This window comes from Arachis ipaensis, chromosome B02 (genome assembly GCF_000816755.2).
Source record: "Arachis ipaensis cultivar K30076 chromosome B02, Araip1.1, whole genome shotgun sequence".
In the NCBI taxonomy this organism is placed as follows: domain Eukaryota; kingdom Viridiplantae; phylum Streptophyta; class Magnoliopsida; order Fabales; family Fabaceae; genus Arachis; species Arachis ipaensis.
In genome coordinates this window covers 106,169,285-106,183,707 of record NC_029786.2, presented here as the reverse complement: position 1 = coordinate 106,183,707, position 14,423 = coordinate 106,169,285, and the positions used below count along the sequence as shown (strand labels likewise).

The window sequence follows — 14,423 nt, the reverse complement described above, 5'->3', positions numbered from 1 at the left end:
AATACAAAAATCTTTTTCTCAAATAATAATAATAATAATAATAATAATAATAATATATGAAATTCAATATTAGTATAAGATTCGTATAAGATATGATTGAGACATTTTTTGCTTAATTCTGTTTGAAACTTTTTTGCTACCTCTATATACGTATAAGATTCGTAAAAATACTTTCGAACTAAAGTATCAGTGCCGATTAATGAATTTTGCAATTGAAAATTATTCTTATTTGAGTTACGTAATTCATATATGTGCATAAGTTCAGTGGTGTCTAACTTTTCAATATTCTTCAAATAGTAGAATATTTGATAAGGCCCCGCCCCAACGTTTTTTTTTTTTTTTCTTTTTAAAGGCATTCCCAAATCCCAACTTTGGATATATATATATATATATTACGTTGGGTAACCGGAGATTATTGGGCTGGACTCGCTGGGTTAGCCCAATTGTCTGAGGAAGAAAGCCTTCGAGCGGGTTTGCGCTTTAAGGGCCTCCGTCCAACTTGTGAGTATGAACGAATGGGGGTGGTACCTGCAAAGACACTCCGATGCCTAAGTCAGCAAGGGTGTGAGCAGGTCTAGAGAGTATTAGGATTTAGAGATACTTGAGGGGTATCAGTGTACTTATAGTGGTGAACCAATAACCACCGTTGAAGTAGTTCCCCCTTTTAAGGTGGATAACCGTCCTTTTATCTTAGGGAAGTTGGAATATGGCTCCTGGAAGTGGGTTGAGAGATTTTAGGAGCAGTTACCCATTTGAATGAGTGTTTATCTGCCAGCTAATCGTCGTTTCCGACTTCTTTAGAGCAAGTCGTAGCAAGAACCGACTTCGTAGGATGAAGGTCGGTGTAGGGTGAGGCTCAATCCTTTGGATTGGGCCTTTCGTTTACACCTGGGCCTTAGCGTTGGGTTAGGGTATGAACAGTGCCCCTACTCGAGCCCAATTTCTTTTCAAGACTTGGGTTCGAGTATTCTACTCGGGGTCGTAGCCGACTTGTGAGGGAACCGACGTGATTATTCGAAACCGACGTGACTTTTGATTTTCACAGTCGCGTCTAATCAAATGTCGTGTCTGTTAGAGGTTAGTGTAGGGATTAATTACCTTGGTAACGGTGCACTCATTAATGACCGCTTTTTGTTTTTACCATTATGCCCCTAACGTGTCTATAAATACTTTCCCTCTCTTTCATTGTTTCGTTTCTGCAATTTTTCAAATTTCCTTCTCATCTGTTCGTGGGGAATTTTTCATTTGAAGGCTTTCATCTTCCTCTACCTTTTTCTCAGGTAAAGGTTAGTTTTTTCTCCTCTTCTCTTTTATGCAGTATTTCTGTTTGCATGCTTTTACTTTTTTGGAGAAAGGAGTTGGTTTGTAGGTTTCTGTTTGATTCCATGTCCCCTTAGAGACCCTGTTCTTGATCTTTTATTTTCTTTTTCCTTTGTAGGTTTTCGTCAACCTTTAGGAAACAATGTCTTCTGTAGAAACCCTTGCTCAATGGGTGGATGTTACCGTTCTGGGGGAGGAGCCTATGGTTGATACCGATTTTATCACCAACCTCCGCACTCATCATAGACTTTGTACCTCTGATGAGGATGAGCTGAAGTATGAGTTGGTTATCCCGGGTCCTGAAGACCGGGTTTGTTTCGGGAGGGCTTCTGAGGCAGCCCCTCATTTCTTCTATATGTATGAGAGTATGATCACCCGCCTGGGCGTTTTCCTCCATTTTTCTGATTTTGAGATCGCTGTTCTACGTCACTGCCGTGTTGCTCCTACCCAGCTTCACCTCAATTCCTGGGGTTTTCTGAAAATTTACCAGTTCATTAGCCATGCTTTAAACTTTCCGACTTCTTTGAGGATTTTCTTTTTCCTTTTCCACATGACCAAGCCCTTTAGTAGGCAAAATAACAAGCAACAGTGGGTGTCTTTCCGAGCTATTCAAGGTCGGAGAGTCTTCACCCTTTTTGATGAATCTTTTCACGACTTCAAAAATTATTTTTTCAAAGTTCAAGCTGTAGAGGGTCACCACCCCTTTTTCCTGGATGAGAGTTCTTCTCCTCGCTTTCCTTTGTACTGGTTAGAGGCCTCCCCCTGTGAGAAATATAGTTTGGATGACCTGGATAAAGTGGAGGCAGCCATTGTGGGGTTCCTCCGAGAAGTGTGGGGGAGGGCCCCTTATCTGGATACCAAAAAGTTTCTTCAGGGGGCTCCGACCTTTGTCCAGACACGATTAGGTAGCTTTTGGTTTGTTTATATTTTTCGACTTCGTTTCTTCCGACTTGTTTTGCTGACTTTGGCTATCAATTATTTTTTACAGAGATGGCGAAGAAGAATTCCAGGGAGTCGTTCCAGAGAGTTCAGGAGGCCAAGGCGATGTCTCGTGCTAGGACTAGCGGCGCCAGGGTAACTAGCTCCTCTCTTCCTCCTCCTCCTTCTTCCCAAAATTTGGGGACCCCTTCCCGACCTATTGTTATTTCCTCCTCGGCTTCTTCTCAGCCGTCCCCTCCCCCCGATCTTCCCCTGAGCTAGAGAAGAAGAAGCGCAAGACTTTAGAGTCTAGCTCTTCTTTTGAAGGTGAGGCTAAGGTGGATGCACCTCAATTTGTCCGGAAATACATCTATCCTCATACCCGTATAGGTATGGATGATGTTTCTATTCGGAACCACCTCACTATTCTGGCTCAAGAGAGTATCAGGACGGCGGGGGTTTGCACAAAGTTCCTTGATATGTTTGAGAAGACTCCCCTTAGCTCTCTGGGTTCAACCTCGAGGGTTGAGGAGTTGGAGGGGAGGCTCCTCTTATATCAAGGTCAGGAGAAGTCGCTGAGGGAAGAGGTTGCCAAATTGAAGGAAGAGAGGGATGGCCTTCAGGAGAGGGAAAGGAAGTTGCAAGCTCAGTGCAACATGGAGGAGGGCCTAAGGTTGAAGGCACAGGAGAGTTATTCAAGCTTATTTGAGGACCTTGTGGAGGTGAGGAAAGATTTACTGAATGCTCGGAATGCTTATGCCGAGTTGGAAGATTCCATTGCTGACGAGGCCGAGGAAGCTTGGAGGATTTTTAAGGAGCAGGTCGGAGTCCTTGCTCCCGACCTAGATCTCTCCCCTTTGGATCCTGATAAGCTCGTCATTGATGGGGCTATAGTCTCTCCTCCTTCTCTCAAGTATGTCACCAATTCAGATTTAAAGACTCGAGGGCAGAGGATAATAGAGTCCCCTCCTCGTTCCAAGGATGCTCCGAGTTCCTCGAAGGCTCACAGAACCTCCTCTCCGGCTCCTATGGATACTTCTCTCCCTGGACCTGATGGCGCTCCGACTACTCTCCCTGACTCTGGTGGTGATCCGACTACTCCCTTCGGCTCTGGTGGTGATACTCTTTAAAATATTTGTGGCTATATGGGGGCCCGGCCTGTGGGTCCCCTCTTTTTTAAACTCTTTTGTCGTGGTGGTGACTTTGTTGACATTTTCCTTGGCCTTTTAAGGCCGTAAACAAAATATTTAGAAATACCCTTTTTTGGATAAGGGTTTAGGTTACCTTTTTGTGTGTATGCTTTTCTGACTTTGGTTTTTGAAAAATCCCTTTGATCTTTTTGAAAACCTTTTTCTTGGCTGTCTGTCCTTTTTGAGCCTTTTAACTTTAAGGACTTAGGACAGTCTTTAGCTTTTTTGATAGGTTTTTCGATCTCTTTTTGGTATTCTTCATACTCAATTTTTTGATTTATTGAGTTCCTATGACTTAGGTTATTTTTGCGATGCGTTTTCTTTGCTGCTCGGCTTTTCACTTCGACTTATGAGTCGGAATGTTTTCGAGTTTTTCACGATCAACTTTTATAACCTCTTTACACTGACTTGTACCTCGTCGTTTTATCCTGACGACCATCTAGGTCGGTTCATGGGATTTTCATGCTTTGTCGAGCTTAAGTCGGTGCGTTTCATAGAAAGAAAAACAAACGAGAAGGAATTTATAAGAGATATTGTAAAAGATCTTTATTTATTTGGGAAGGTATTTTTGCTGCTACTAAGGGTTTTTGATAATCCATTCTCCCTTAGTCTCTACTGTGATGCCTCGTTAAAAACCCTTCTTCAGAAAAAACCCTATGATTTTTTGGGAAAAAATCGTGAAGTTGGGAAAAGAGTACATCAGGGAGTAGAGTTCGCATTTAACTATAGTACCTTTTCATGTTACAAGCATGCCACGACCTTGGTAACTCGGTGCCGTTTAGGTCGGTCACCTTATAATACCCTTTTTCTAAGACCTCGCTAATTTTGCATGGTCCTTTCCAATTAGCAGCGAGCTTTCCCTCCCCCGATTTGTTGACTCCAATGCCGTTTCTGATCAAGACCAAGTCGTCTGGGGTGAAACTCCTTCGAATGACTTTTCTATTGTACCTGGTGGTCATCCTTTGTTTCAACGCTGCTTCTCTTATCTGGGCTTGCTCTCGGACTTCGGGGAGCAATTCAAGCTCCTCTTTGTACCCCTGTATATTTCCGACCTCATCATGGAGGATCACCCTTGGACTTTGTTCGCTGATTTCTACTGGTATCATGGCTTCTACGCCGTAGACAAGTCGGAAGGGTGTTTCTCCTGTGGCGGATTGTGGTGTCGTCCGGTAGGCCCATAACACTTGCGGGAGCTCCTCAGCCCAAGCCCCTTTTGCATCTTGTAGTCTTTTCTTTAGTCCTACCAGTATGACTTTGTTAGCTGCCTCAGCTTGTCCATTTGCTTGTGGATGTTCCACGGAGGTTTGATCTTCATACTGGCCACTAAGCTTCTAAAAGTAGAGTCGGTGAACTGGGTTCCATTCTCTGTAGTAATGGAATAAGGTATCCCATACCTTGTGATGATATTTTTGTAGAGGAACCTCCGACTTCTTTGGGTTGTGATAGTGGCTAATGGTTCTGCTTCTATCCACTTTGTGAAATAGTCTATTCCCACAATTAAGTATTTGACTTGTCCAGGAGCCTGGGAAAAAGGTCCTAACAGATCCATTCCCCATTTTGCGAAGGGCCATGGAGAAGTTATACTAATGAGCTCCTCGGGGGGAACCACGTGGAAATTTGCATGCATTTGACATGGTCGGCATTTTTTCACAAATTCTGTGGCATCTTTCTGCAAGGTCGGCCAGTAGAATCCAGCTCGAATTACTTTTCTGGCTAGCGACCTGGCTCCAAGATGGTTCCCGCAAATCCCACTATGAACCTCTTCTAGTACTTCAGTGGTCCTTGAGATCGGTACGCATTTCAGCAATGGCATTGATATTCCCCTTTTATAGAGGATATTTTTCACCAGAGTGTAATATTGTGCTTCCCTCCAGATTTTCTTGGCCTCTTTTTCCTCTTTGGGAAGAATGTCGAATTTTAGGTATTCGACCAAGGGATTCATCCATCCGAGGTTTAGCCCGGATACCTCAAGGACATCTTGTTTGCCCTCTGCTTTCACCACAGAGGGCTCTTGGAGAGTTTCCTGGATCAGGCTTCTATTATTCCCTCCTGGCTTAGTACTTGCTAATTTGGAGAGGGCGTCTGCTCTGCTATTGAGATCCTGAGTTATGTGCTTAACCTCGGTTTCTGCAAAGTGCCCGAGGTATTCCAGAGTTTTTTCCAAGTATTTCTTCATGTTTGGGTCTTTGGCCTGATACTCTCCGTTTATCTGGGAGGTTACTACTTGAGAGTCGCTGTATATCATCACTTTTGTTGCACCGACTTCTTCTGCTAGCCTTAATCCTGCAATCAGGGCTTCATATTCTGCCTGATTATTTAAAGCTGGGAATTCAAATTTGAGGGATACCTCTATTTGAGTTCCCCTTTCATTAACCAGTATTATGCCTGCACCGCTTCCTGTCTTGTTTAAGGATCCATCTACATAAAATTCCCATGTAGTTGGCATTTCCTCTTGGTCTCCTACGTACTCTGCTATGAACTCGGTGAGGCATTGGGCTTTGATCGCTGTCCGAATTTCATACTTCAAGTCGAACTCGGAGAGCTCTATCGCCCACTGAACCATTCTCCCTGCAACATCCGTCTTTTGGAGGATTTGCTTCATAGGTTGGTTCGTTCGGACTCTTATTGTGTGGGCTTGGAAGTAGGGCCGTAACCTCCGTGAGGCTATTACCAAGGAGTAAGCAAACTTCTCTAGTTTGTGGTACCTTTGTTCGGGGCCCTGTAGAACTTTGCTGGTGAAGTACACTAGATGCTGTCTGACCTCATTCTCTCGTATTAGGGCCGATGTGACAGCTTTGTCTGCTACAGACAAATATAGGACAAGTTCTTTCCCGACTAGAGGTCGGGTGAGGATTGGAAGTTGGCTCAAGAATTTTTTGAACTCTTGGAATGCTTCTTCGCATTCTGGAGTCCATCCGAACCGGCATCTTTTTCTTAGCAGAGAGAACAGTGGAAGGGACCTTAATGCTGACCCTGCCAAGAATCTGGAAAGGGCTGCAAGTCGGCCATTCAGTTGTTGGACCTCTCTCAAGCAAGTTGGGCTTTTCATTTCTAGGATGGCTTTGCACTTGTCGGGATTTACTTCGATCCCTCTTTGGGTTAGCATGAATCCTAGAAATTTTCCAGCCTCCATCGCGAAGGTGCATTTTGTTGGATTTAGTCTCATCCCATGCGCCCTTATGGTGCTGAAAACTTGTGCGAGGTCCGTGAAGAGGTCGGCTTCTTCACGGATTTTTACCAGCATGTCGTCTATGTAGACCTCCATTAAGTGCCCGAGGTGGGGAGCGAACACTTTGTTCATCAGCCTTTGGTACGTGGCCCCTGCGTTTTTTAATCCGAAAGGCATGACCACGTAGCAATAATTTGCTCTAGGCGTGATGAATGATGTCTTTTCCTGGCCTGGCTTGTACATCGGGATTTGATTATATCCCGAGTAGGCATCCATAAACGACAAGTATTGATACCCTGAGCTGGAGTCCACTAGGGTATCAATGCTTGGGAGTGGATATGGGTCCTTGGGACATGCCTTATTCAGGTCGATATAGTCGACGCACATCCTCCAATTGCCGTTTTGTTTCTTAACTAACACTACATTTGCTAGCCATGTTGGGTATTTAACTTCTCTAATAAAGCCGGCTTCCAGGAGTGCTTGTACCTGCTCTTCTATCGCTTGAGCTCGTTCTGGGCCGAGCTTACGCCTTCGCTGCTGTACAGGTCGAGACCCCGGGTGGACCGAGAGCCGGTGGGACATGAGCTCGGGGTCTGTCCCTGGCATGTCGGAAGCTTTCCAGGCGAAGAGGTCGGAATTTTCTCTTAGGAGCTTTGTCAACCTTTGTTTTAAGTTTTCTTCTAGGTTAGCTCCTATGTTGGTATTTTTCCCTTCCTCTTCGCCGACCTGTATTTCTTCAGTTTTTCCTCCTGGTTGCGGGCGCAGCTCTTCTTTAGTTCTTGTGCCACCGAGCTCTATGGTGTGGACTTCTTTGCCTTTTCCTCTCAGGTTCAGGCTTTCATTGTAGCATTTTCTTGCCAACTTCTGGTCTCCCCGTATCGTTGCTATCCCCACAAATGTCGAGAATTTCATGCAAAGATGAGGGGTAGACACCACCACTCCGAGTCGATTTAGGGTAGCTCTGCCAATCAAGGCATTATATGCTGACCCCACATCGATGACTATGAAGTCTATGCTCAGAGTTTTGGATTTTTCCCCTTCCCGAAGGTCATGTGGAGGGGTAGAAATCCCAGTGGCTTTATCGAAGTGTCGCTTAATCCATATAAAGTATCAGGGTAGGCTCTTAACTCCTTTTCATCCAACCCTAATTTATCGAATGCGGGCTTGAAAAGGATGTCTGCCGAACTCCCTTGGTCTACTAGGGTTCTGTGGAGGTGGGCATTGGCTAGGATCATGGTTATCACCATTGGGTCATCATGCCCAGGGATTACTCCTTGTTCATCATCCTTTGTGAATGAGATTGTGGGAAGGTCGGGTGATTCATTCCCGACCTGGTAGACTCGCTTGAGGTGTCTCTTGCGAGAGGACTTGGTGAGTCCCCCACCCGCAAATCCTCACGAGATCATATGTATGTGTCTCTCGGGGGTTTGTGGCGGTGGGTCTCTTCTGTCGCCATCCTCTCGCTTTCTCTTTTGTCGAGGGGGCGTGCCCGGACCACCAACTCGTCTCTCGTGTTCTGGCATTCTCCTCCATGTTGATGTACTTCTCTGCTCTTTCTTGTACATCGCTCAGGGAGGTGGTGTGCCTTTTTGATATGGATTGTGAGAAGGGACCTTCTCTGAGTCCATTTACTAACCCCATGATGACTGCATCGGTGGGCAAATCTTGAATTTCCAAACACGCTTTATTGAACCTTTCCATATAGTCCCGCAAAGGTTCTCCGACCTCCTGCTTTATTCTCAGGAGGCTCGGTGCGTGTTTTATTTTATCCTTCTAGATGGAGAACCTCATCAAGAACTTTCTTGAGAGGTCCTCAAAGCTGGTGATCGATCTTGGTGGGAGGCTGTCGAACCACTTCATCGCTGCTTTTGATAAGGTGGTCGGAAAAGCTTTGCAGCGAGTCGCATCAGAAGCATCAGCCAGATACATCCGACTTTTGAAATTGCTTAAATGATGCTTCGGATCTGTGGTTCCGTCATAGAGGTTCATATCAGGGGTTTTGAAGTTTCTTGGAACTTTTGCCCTCATGATGTCCTCACTGAACAGATCTTCTCCTCCCAGGGGCGACTCTTCTCGGTCGCTACGGGAGTTTCGACTTCTAAGGGAGGATTCTAGTTTTAAGAGTTTTTCTTCTAACTCTTTTTGTCGCTCTATCTCTTCCATGAGATTTCGCTCCGCCTCTCATTGTCATTCTAACTCCTGTTCCAATTGTTCCAAACGGCCTTGGTGGCCGTGGACCAACCCCATTAGCTTGGTTGCGTGGGGTGGTCCTTCCTTTCCTGACTCCCGTCCATCCGAGGAATTCACCTTTGGATTTTTAAGCCTGGAGGTGCCTTCCCGGTGTTGATCGCTGGCTTCCTGGTGGGGAGTTGGGTTCGCGTCGTTGTTTCCGATATCCAGGTTTTCCTGTTCGGAATCAGACGCCGTGTGGCCATCTTCTGGTGATTCGTCCGCCATCACTGGTTGATCTCTCGGGTCCCCGGCAACGGCGCCAATGTTACGTTGGGTAACCGGAGATTATTGGGCTGGACTCGCTGGGTTATCCCAATCGTCTGAGGAAGGAAGCCTTCGAGCGGGTTTGCGCTTTGGGGGCCTCCGTCCGACTTGTGAGTATGAACGAATGGGGGTGGTACCTGCAAAGACACTCCGATGCCTAAGTCAGCAAGGGTGTGAGCAGGTCTAGAGAGTATTGGGACTTAGAGATACCTGAGGAGTGTCAGTGTACTTATAGTGGTGAACCAATAACCACCGTTGAAATAGTTCCCCCTTTTAAGGTGGATAACCGTCCCTTTATCTTAGAGAAGTTGGGATATGGCTCCTGGAAGTGGGTTGAGAGATTTTAGGGGCAGTTACCCATTTGAATGAGTATTTATCTGCCAGCTAATCGTCGTTCTCGACTTCTTTAGAGCAAGTCGTAGCAAGAACCGACTTCGTAGGATGAAGGTCAGTGTAGGCTCAATCTTTTGGATTGGGCCTTTTGTTTACACTTGGGTCTTAGCGTTGGGTCAGGGTGGAAGTTATGCTAAATAATTAATGAGATATTTTATACATTCTTTTTTATGAAAAAAATTGTCTCATAAAAAAAAAATTTCAGCAAACTTTTACTACCAGATGTTATATATATAGAATTTATTCTAGGCCATAATTTTTCTAATACTTCTTAAAAGTGTATAAAATATTGATTTATATTGTTAACCAATCAAATTTAAAGTTTAATGTATATGTAGATAGATGATTAGTTGATAGTGTTTGGAAGGACAAAATAAACCATTGATTAGGAGATATTAATTAGGCTTAACAGTTATTGCTTCTAGATTTCTATATATCAATGACGAGCACATAGGAAGCATAATTGGGCACTAAATAAAATAGCATTATAATTTGTATTAGATAAGAAGAGTTGACCAAAAAATTAAAATTTTACCTAAAATTAAAAAAATAAATTAAATACGTAAAACATAAAATTATAACAATATTTAAATCATAAAATTGTTATATTTATTATAATTTTATAAAATTGATTAATTTATTTAAAATTATAATATTATAAAATTTTAAAATTTTAAAAATTAAATTGAGATTCTATCTAATATAGTGTTGACTATGTTCTTGTTTAATTTGTGTTCATCCTTTTTTTTCCTCTAGCTTCAACTGTCCTATGAGTCTGCTCTCATCACTCACTCCATTTATTTTCCAACTTGCATTTATAGCAAAAAGAAAATGGATTCGGAGTTCAATTTGAAATTTTCGTGATTTAAACTATTAGTAAAATACAGGATGATCGTTGACTTTAATTTAGATAAATAGGTCAAATGAAAAACACAAGATTATTGTATGATTGATTATTGATTTTTTTTTTTGGGTCTTGATTGTTTTCAAGTTTGACCTTAATCATGTGCCTCTCTATTTTTCTGGGTTGTTTTCATCAAAAAAAAAAAAAAAAAAATTTCAAAAAAAAAAAAAAAGAAAACAAAATAAAATAAACCAAATTGAGTAAATCTAGTGATTAGCTGACTAGTTCGCTTAAGTAAGTATTAAAGGGTTTGAATTCTGCTTTCTGTATACAGCAATCCATTAACTAATAACAAACTTTTAGATAGAGTTCAGATCCTTAATAATTATGTGGTGAGTAAAAATTTAGGGAAAAGCTCAGTATACAAGCGATTAGGGCTTGTAACTATTACAAGTTCATTAACGCCTAATCCACTAAAACGCGTTGCAACTCCTACGTCACTTACACATGCTATACAAAGATCCCGCGTTTGTATAACTACCAAATTTAAAAGATTTGTTTCCTTCTTTGTTTTCCTTCTTTCCAAATTTCATCGTTCTTCTTCTCGCGCGTCTTCCCCTGGTTTTTCGATCGTTCTTTTCTTCTCCTTTCTCATTGGTTTGTTCTTCGTCATTGACGTTAGTTCTTCTCTCTATAACTCCAGCTTCGTTTTCTTTTCGATTTTCTGGTTTCTGAAATCAAAGTTTGAACTCGTTTTGAAGATAATAGATGATTCAACCTCAGATTGTCAGCTGAATCAGGGCGAAGTGGAGCACAAATAGGAAGGAAAACGAGATTAAGAATCAATTGATTACATGTAGCAAAGAGGAAAAATGAAACCCTCATAGCAAAGACTCATTTGATAGGAATTAGAATGATTTTCTGCTAAATTTTGGTCTTGTGGACAACAAGTGGCTTTCAGGTAGTGTTGGGTTAAAATCTGCAGCAGAGGTGTAAATTTAATTTTTTATCGGGTGTATTTATAGTCTGTGTTTGGGTGTATTATGCAGATCTCTATGCAGACCGTCATATATGGGTTCCAATCTATCTGGATCACCACTTCATATTATAGTACCTGTAAATCAGACATTTTGAATACACCAGAGAGAGTTTAATTATGGAAAAAAAAATTTACTTATAATTGGATCAAATATATTTACACCATGTGTTCAATTTCTTACAAGAGTATATAACAGTTACATTAATCAGTGACAATATCATTAGAATCTATCTGACAAAATGGACTCAATAACAATGAGGATGGCCTGGACAGTCTTATTGCATCACTTCTCCTCGCTCATATTTCTGAATTTCTCACTCAACAGATGGGTTGCACACTTTAGGTCCTTGATTTGCTGTAAACAAAGCAAAATTAGAGTTAGATATATTTCTATTATGAAAAACTGATTTGATCGAAGACATATATTTGTTCTTACATTTTTTTCAGCTTGGTTTCTGCCTGCCATTTTTTCTGAAATGAAAAATACACCCATAGATATCAGTAAGATACACCCATAGATATGAGTCAGATACACCCATAGATATCAGTCAGATATCACTCAAATACACCCAAATGATTACAGAAATACACCCAAGGGATTACAGAAAATACACCCAAACGGTTACAAGAATTCACCCAAACCAAAATTCGTTGAAGTACATCTTATGCATAATTCAGAACTCTTTCTCTTTCTCCTCCTCATCTTCTGCTGCTTCTTCTTCTTCAAAAACGATTTTACCATGAAAAATTGAAAAAAAATAGAAAACAGAGAGAAAAGACGTAAATGAAGAAGAAGAAAAAGAGGAAAACGAGAAAGAAGAACGTGCATAAACGAAAGAAAAGGAGAAGAAGAAGAGTAAGAGGAAGAAGAACGTGCAGCAAGAAGAAGAAAAAGAATTTTAGAAACCATGAAATCGAAGAAGAAGAAGAAGAAGAAGAAGAAGAAGAAGAAGAAGAAGAAGAAGAAGAGGAAGAGGAAGAGGAAGAGGAAGAGGAAGAGGAAGAGGAAGAGGAAGAGGAAGAGGAAGACGAAGAGGAACCGTTTGAGTGGGGCGCGTGTAGTTACGCTCCATTAAAAAAAAGAAATTTATTATATGTTAAAAAAATAACTAATGACAAATTTTTATATATAAAAAAAGTTAAAGAACAATTATTGAATATAACAAAAATCACTCGTAAAAGAATAAAAGAATTAATAATATATTAACAACCGCAACCATTAATCAATTCCTATGTTTCAAAATTCCCCTATACATATTATTAGTGTATGGCATGATATCTTTCAATTCCTCACACCCACAGTTTTGAACTCTTTCTCCAACTAAAACCTTGTCATCCTTCATAATATGTTGTGTCTTTTCTATTGGAAATTCCAACACATACTCAGCGAACCGCACCTTCTTCTTTATTTGATGTTTCTTCGGAGATTCTACACATAAATTAAAATAAGAGAAATCATTTAATTTATTCTTTTCAACTATATAAGATATTAATTAAAGAAAAAAAAGGCAATAAGAGAATTATTGATGAAAAATGAATGGTTTAATTATTCTATTGATCTATATAATTTTACTAAATTTGTAATTAGGTCTTTATATTTTTTTTTCAATCGAATCTCTACGTTACTTTTAGTTTTATAATTAAGTCCTTTTTACGTAGAAAAACGTTAAAATTAACCATTATAAAATTAAAAATTGTGTAGAAATTCAATTGAAAGAAAAAAAATACAAAGACCTAATTATAAATTTGATAAAATTATAAAAACTAACAGAATAATTAAACTAAAATTAATTAACAAATCATAATATACATACCATCCAAGCTTTTATGCTCATCATGTGGTGTGTAACCACAAATTTCAACTTCAAATTTCTCCATGAAATTCTTGAGCATATGCTTATGAACTCGATGAATCAAAAGAACCATGCTTCCAGAAACAGCAAAAACAGTCATGACTCCAATTTTCATTGAACTATTATTCTCCATTTTTTCCCTCTTTCTATTTGTTCTAATTGAAAAATTAAAATTAAATTTGGTTGGGATCATGTGAAGAATTTTAGTTACACGTAGATATAGATATAGCTAACATATACAAGCATAATATTCATCTAAGAAAAATGATGATGTGCATATGGCATAGTACTCAATGAAAGGAAATATGGGAATAATAGTTAGAGCCATTTTTTTTTCTTCTTTAAAACCAAATGATGGTGATGAAGAACAATGTGAGGGATTGAAGGTATAATGATGATGGTGATGATAACTATGATATGTCTCATGGTGATATATATAATTTAAAATAACTTTTTAGTAATCTATTTTTAATCATGAAAAGCTAAGATCCAACAAGATTTTTAAATTGTTAATTTAACTTCTTTTACCTCAAGTAAGAAACAAATTAAATATCCTTAAAATAGTAGCAAGGAGTACAGATTCATTTATTTTATAGCTGGTTTTCTTGAAGAATCTGTTGGCTTTTTTATTTTTTATTTTTTTACTTTTGACTTTTGAGTAAATGAATTTACCAAATTTTTGCTTCAATAATCCAGATGGATATATCATTCTATGAAAGTGATTGAATATAGAATATTCTATTTGTTAACCTATGCTATATATGTATAGGTCTACAAGGAAAACCACAATAATATTTTATGGAGATTAAGTTAAAATAAAAATAGTATCGATAGGTAGGTAATACATGTAAAGGTGTTCAAATCCAAACCGATCCAAATTAAACCACTCATCTATTTCAATCTAAATCGAAAATCAATTAAAACCGTAGTAATTTGGATTTGATTGGATTATATTTTTTGCAAACCGCTGGATTGGATCGGATTTCGAATCTATTTTTCATAACCGATCCAATCCAATCCAAATCGCACAATATGCTATAATATTATTATTTTATTATTATATTTACAATTATACTTATAACATATTCAATTTGTTATATATTTTTTATTATTCATGTATTATTATTATTTAATAAATATTTTATGTTCAAAATATTATTTATTTATTTATTTTAACTAACCTATAATTTTATTTCTATTG

General features: G+C 39.8%; 1 protein-coding gene and 1 long non-coding RNA gene across 2 annotated transcripts; both read right to left on the bottom strand.

The window, feature by feature from the left end:
- On the bottom strand, nucleotides 11,500-11,845 carry LOC110268196. The gene is made up of 2 exons (XR_002356309.1): nucleotides 11,806-11,845; nucleotides 11,500-11,724 (listed from the first exon to the last, which is right to left on the bottom strand). It is a non-coding gene; the product is annotated as an uncharacterized LOC110268196 (long non-coding RNA).
- LOC107628596 lies at nucleotides 12,465-13,669 on the bottom strand. Its single transcript, XM_016331225.2, has 2 exons — nucleotides 13,184-13,669; nucleotides 12,465-12,798 (listed from the first exon to the last, which is right to left on the bottom strand). Exons 1-2 carry the CDS (start codon nucleotides 13,413-13,415, stop codon nucleotides 12,593-12,595), a joined length of 438 nt encoding a protein of 145 aa, XP_016186711.2. The 5' UTR covers nucleotides 13,416-13,669; the 3' UTR covers nucleotides 12,465-12,592.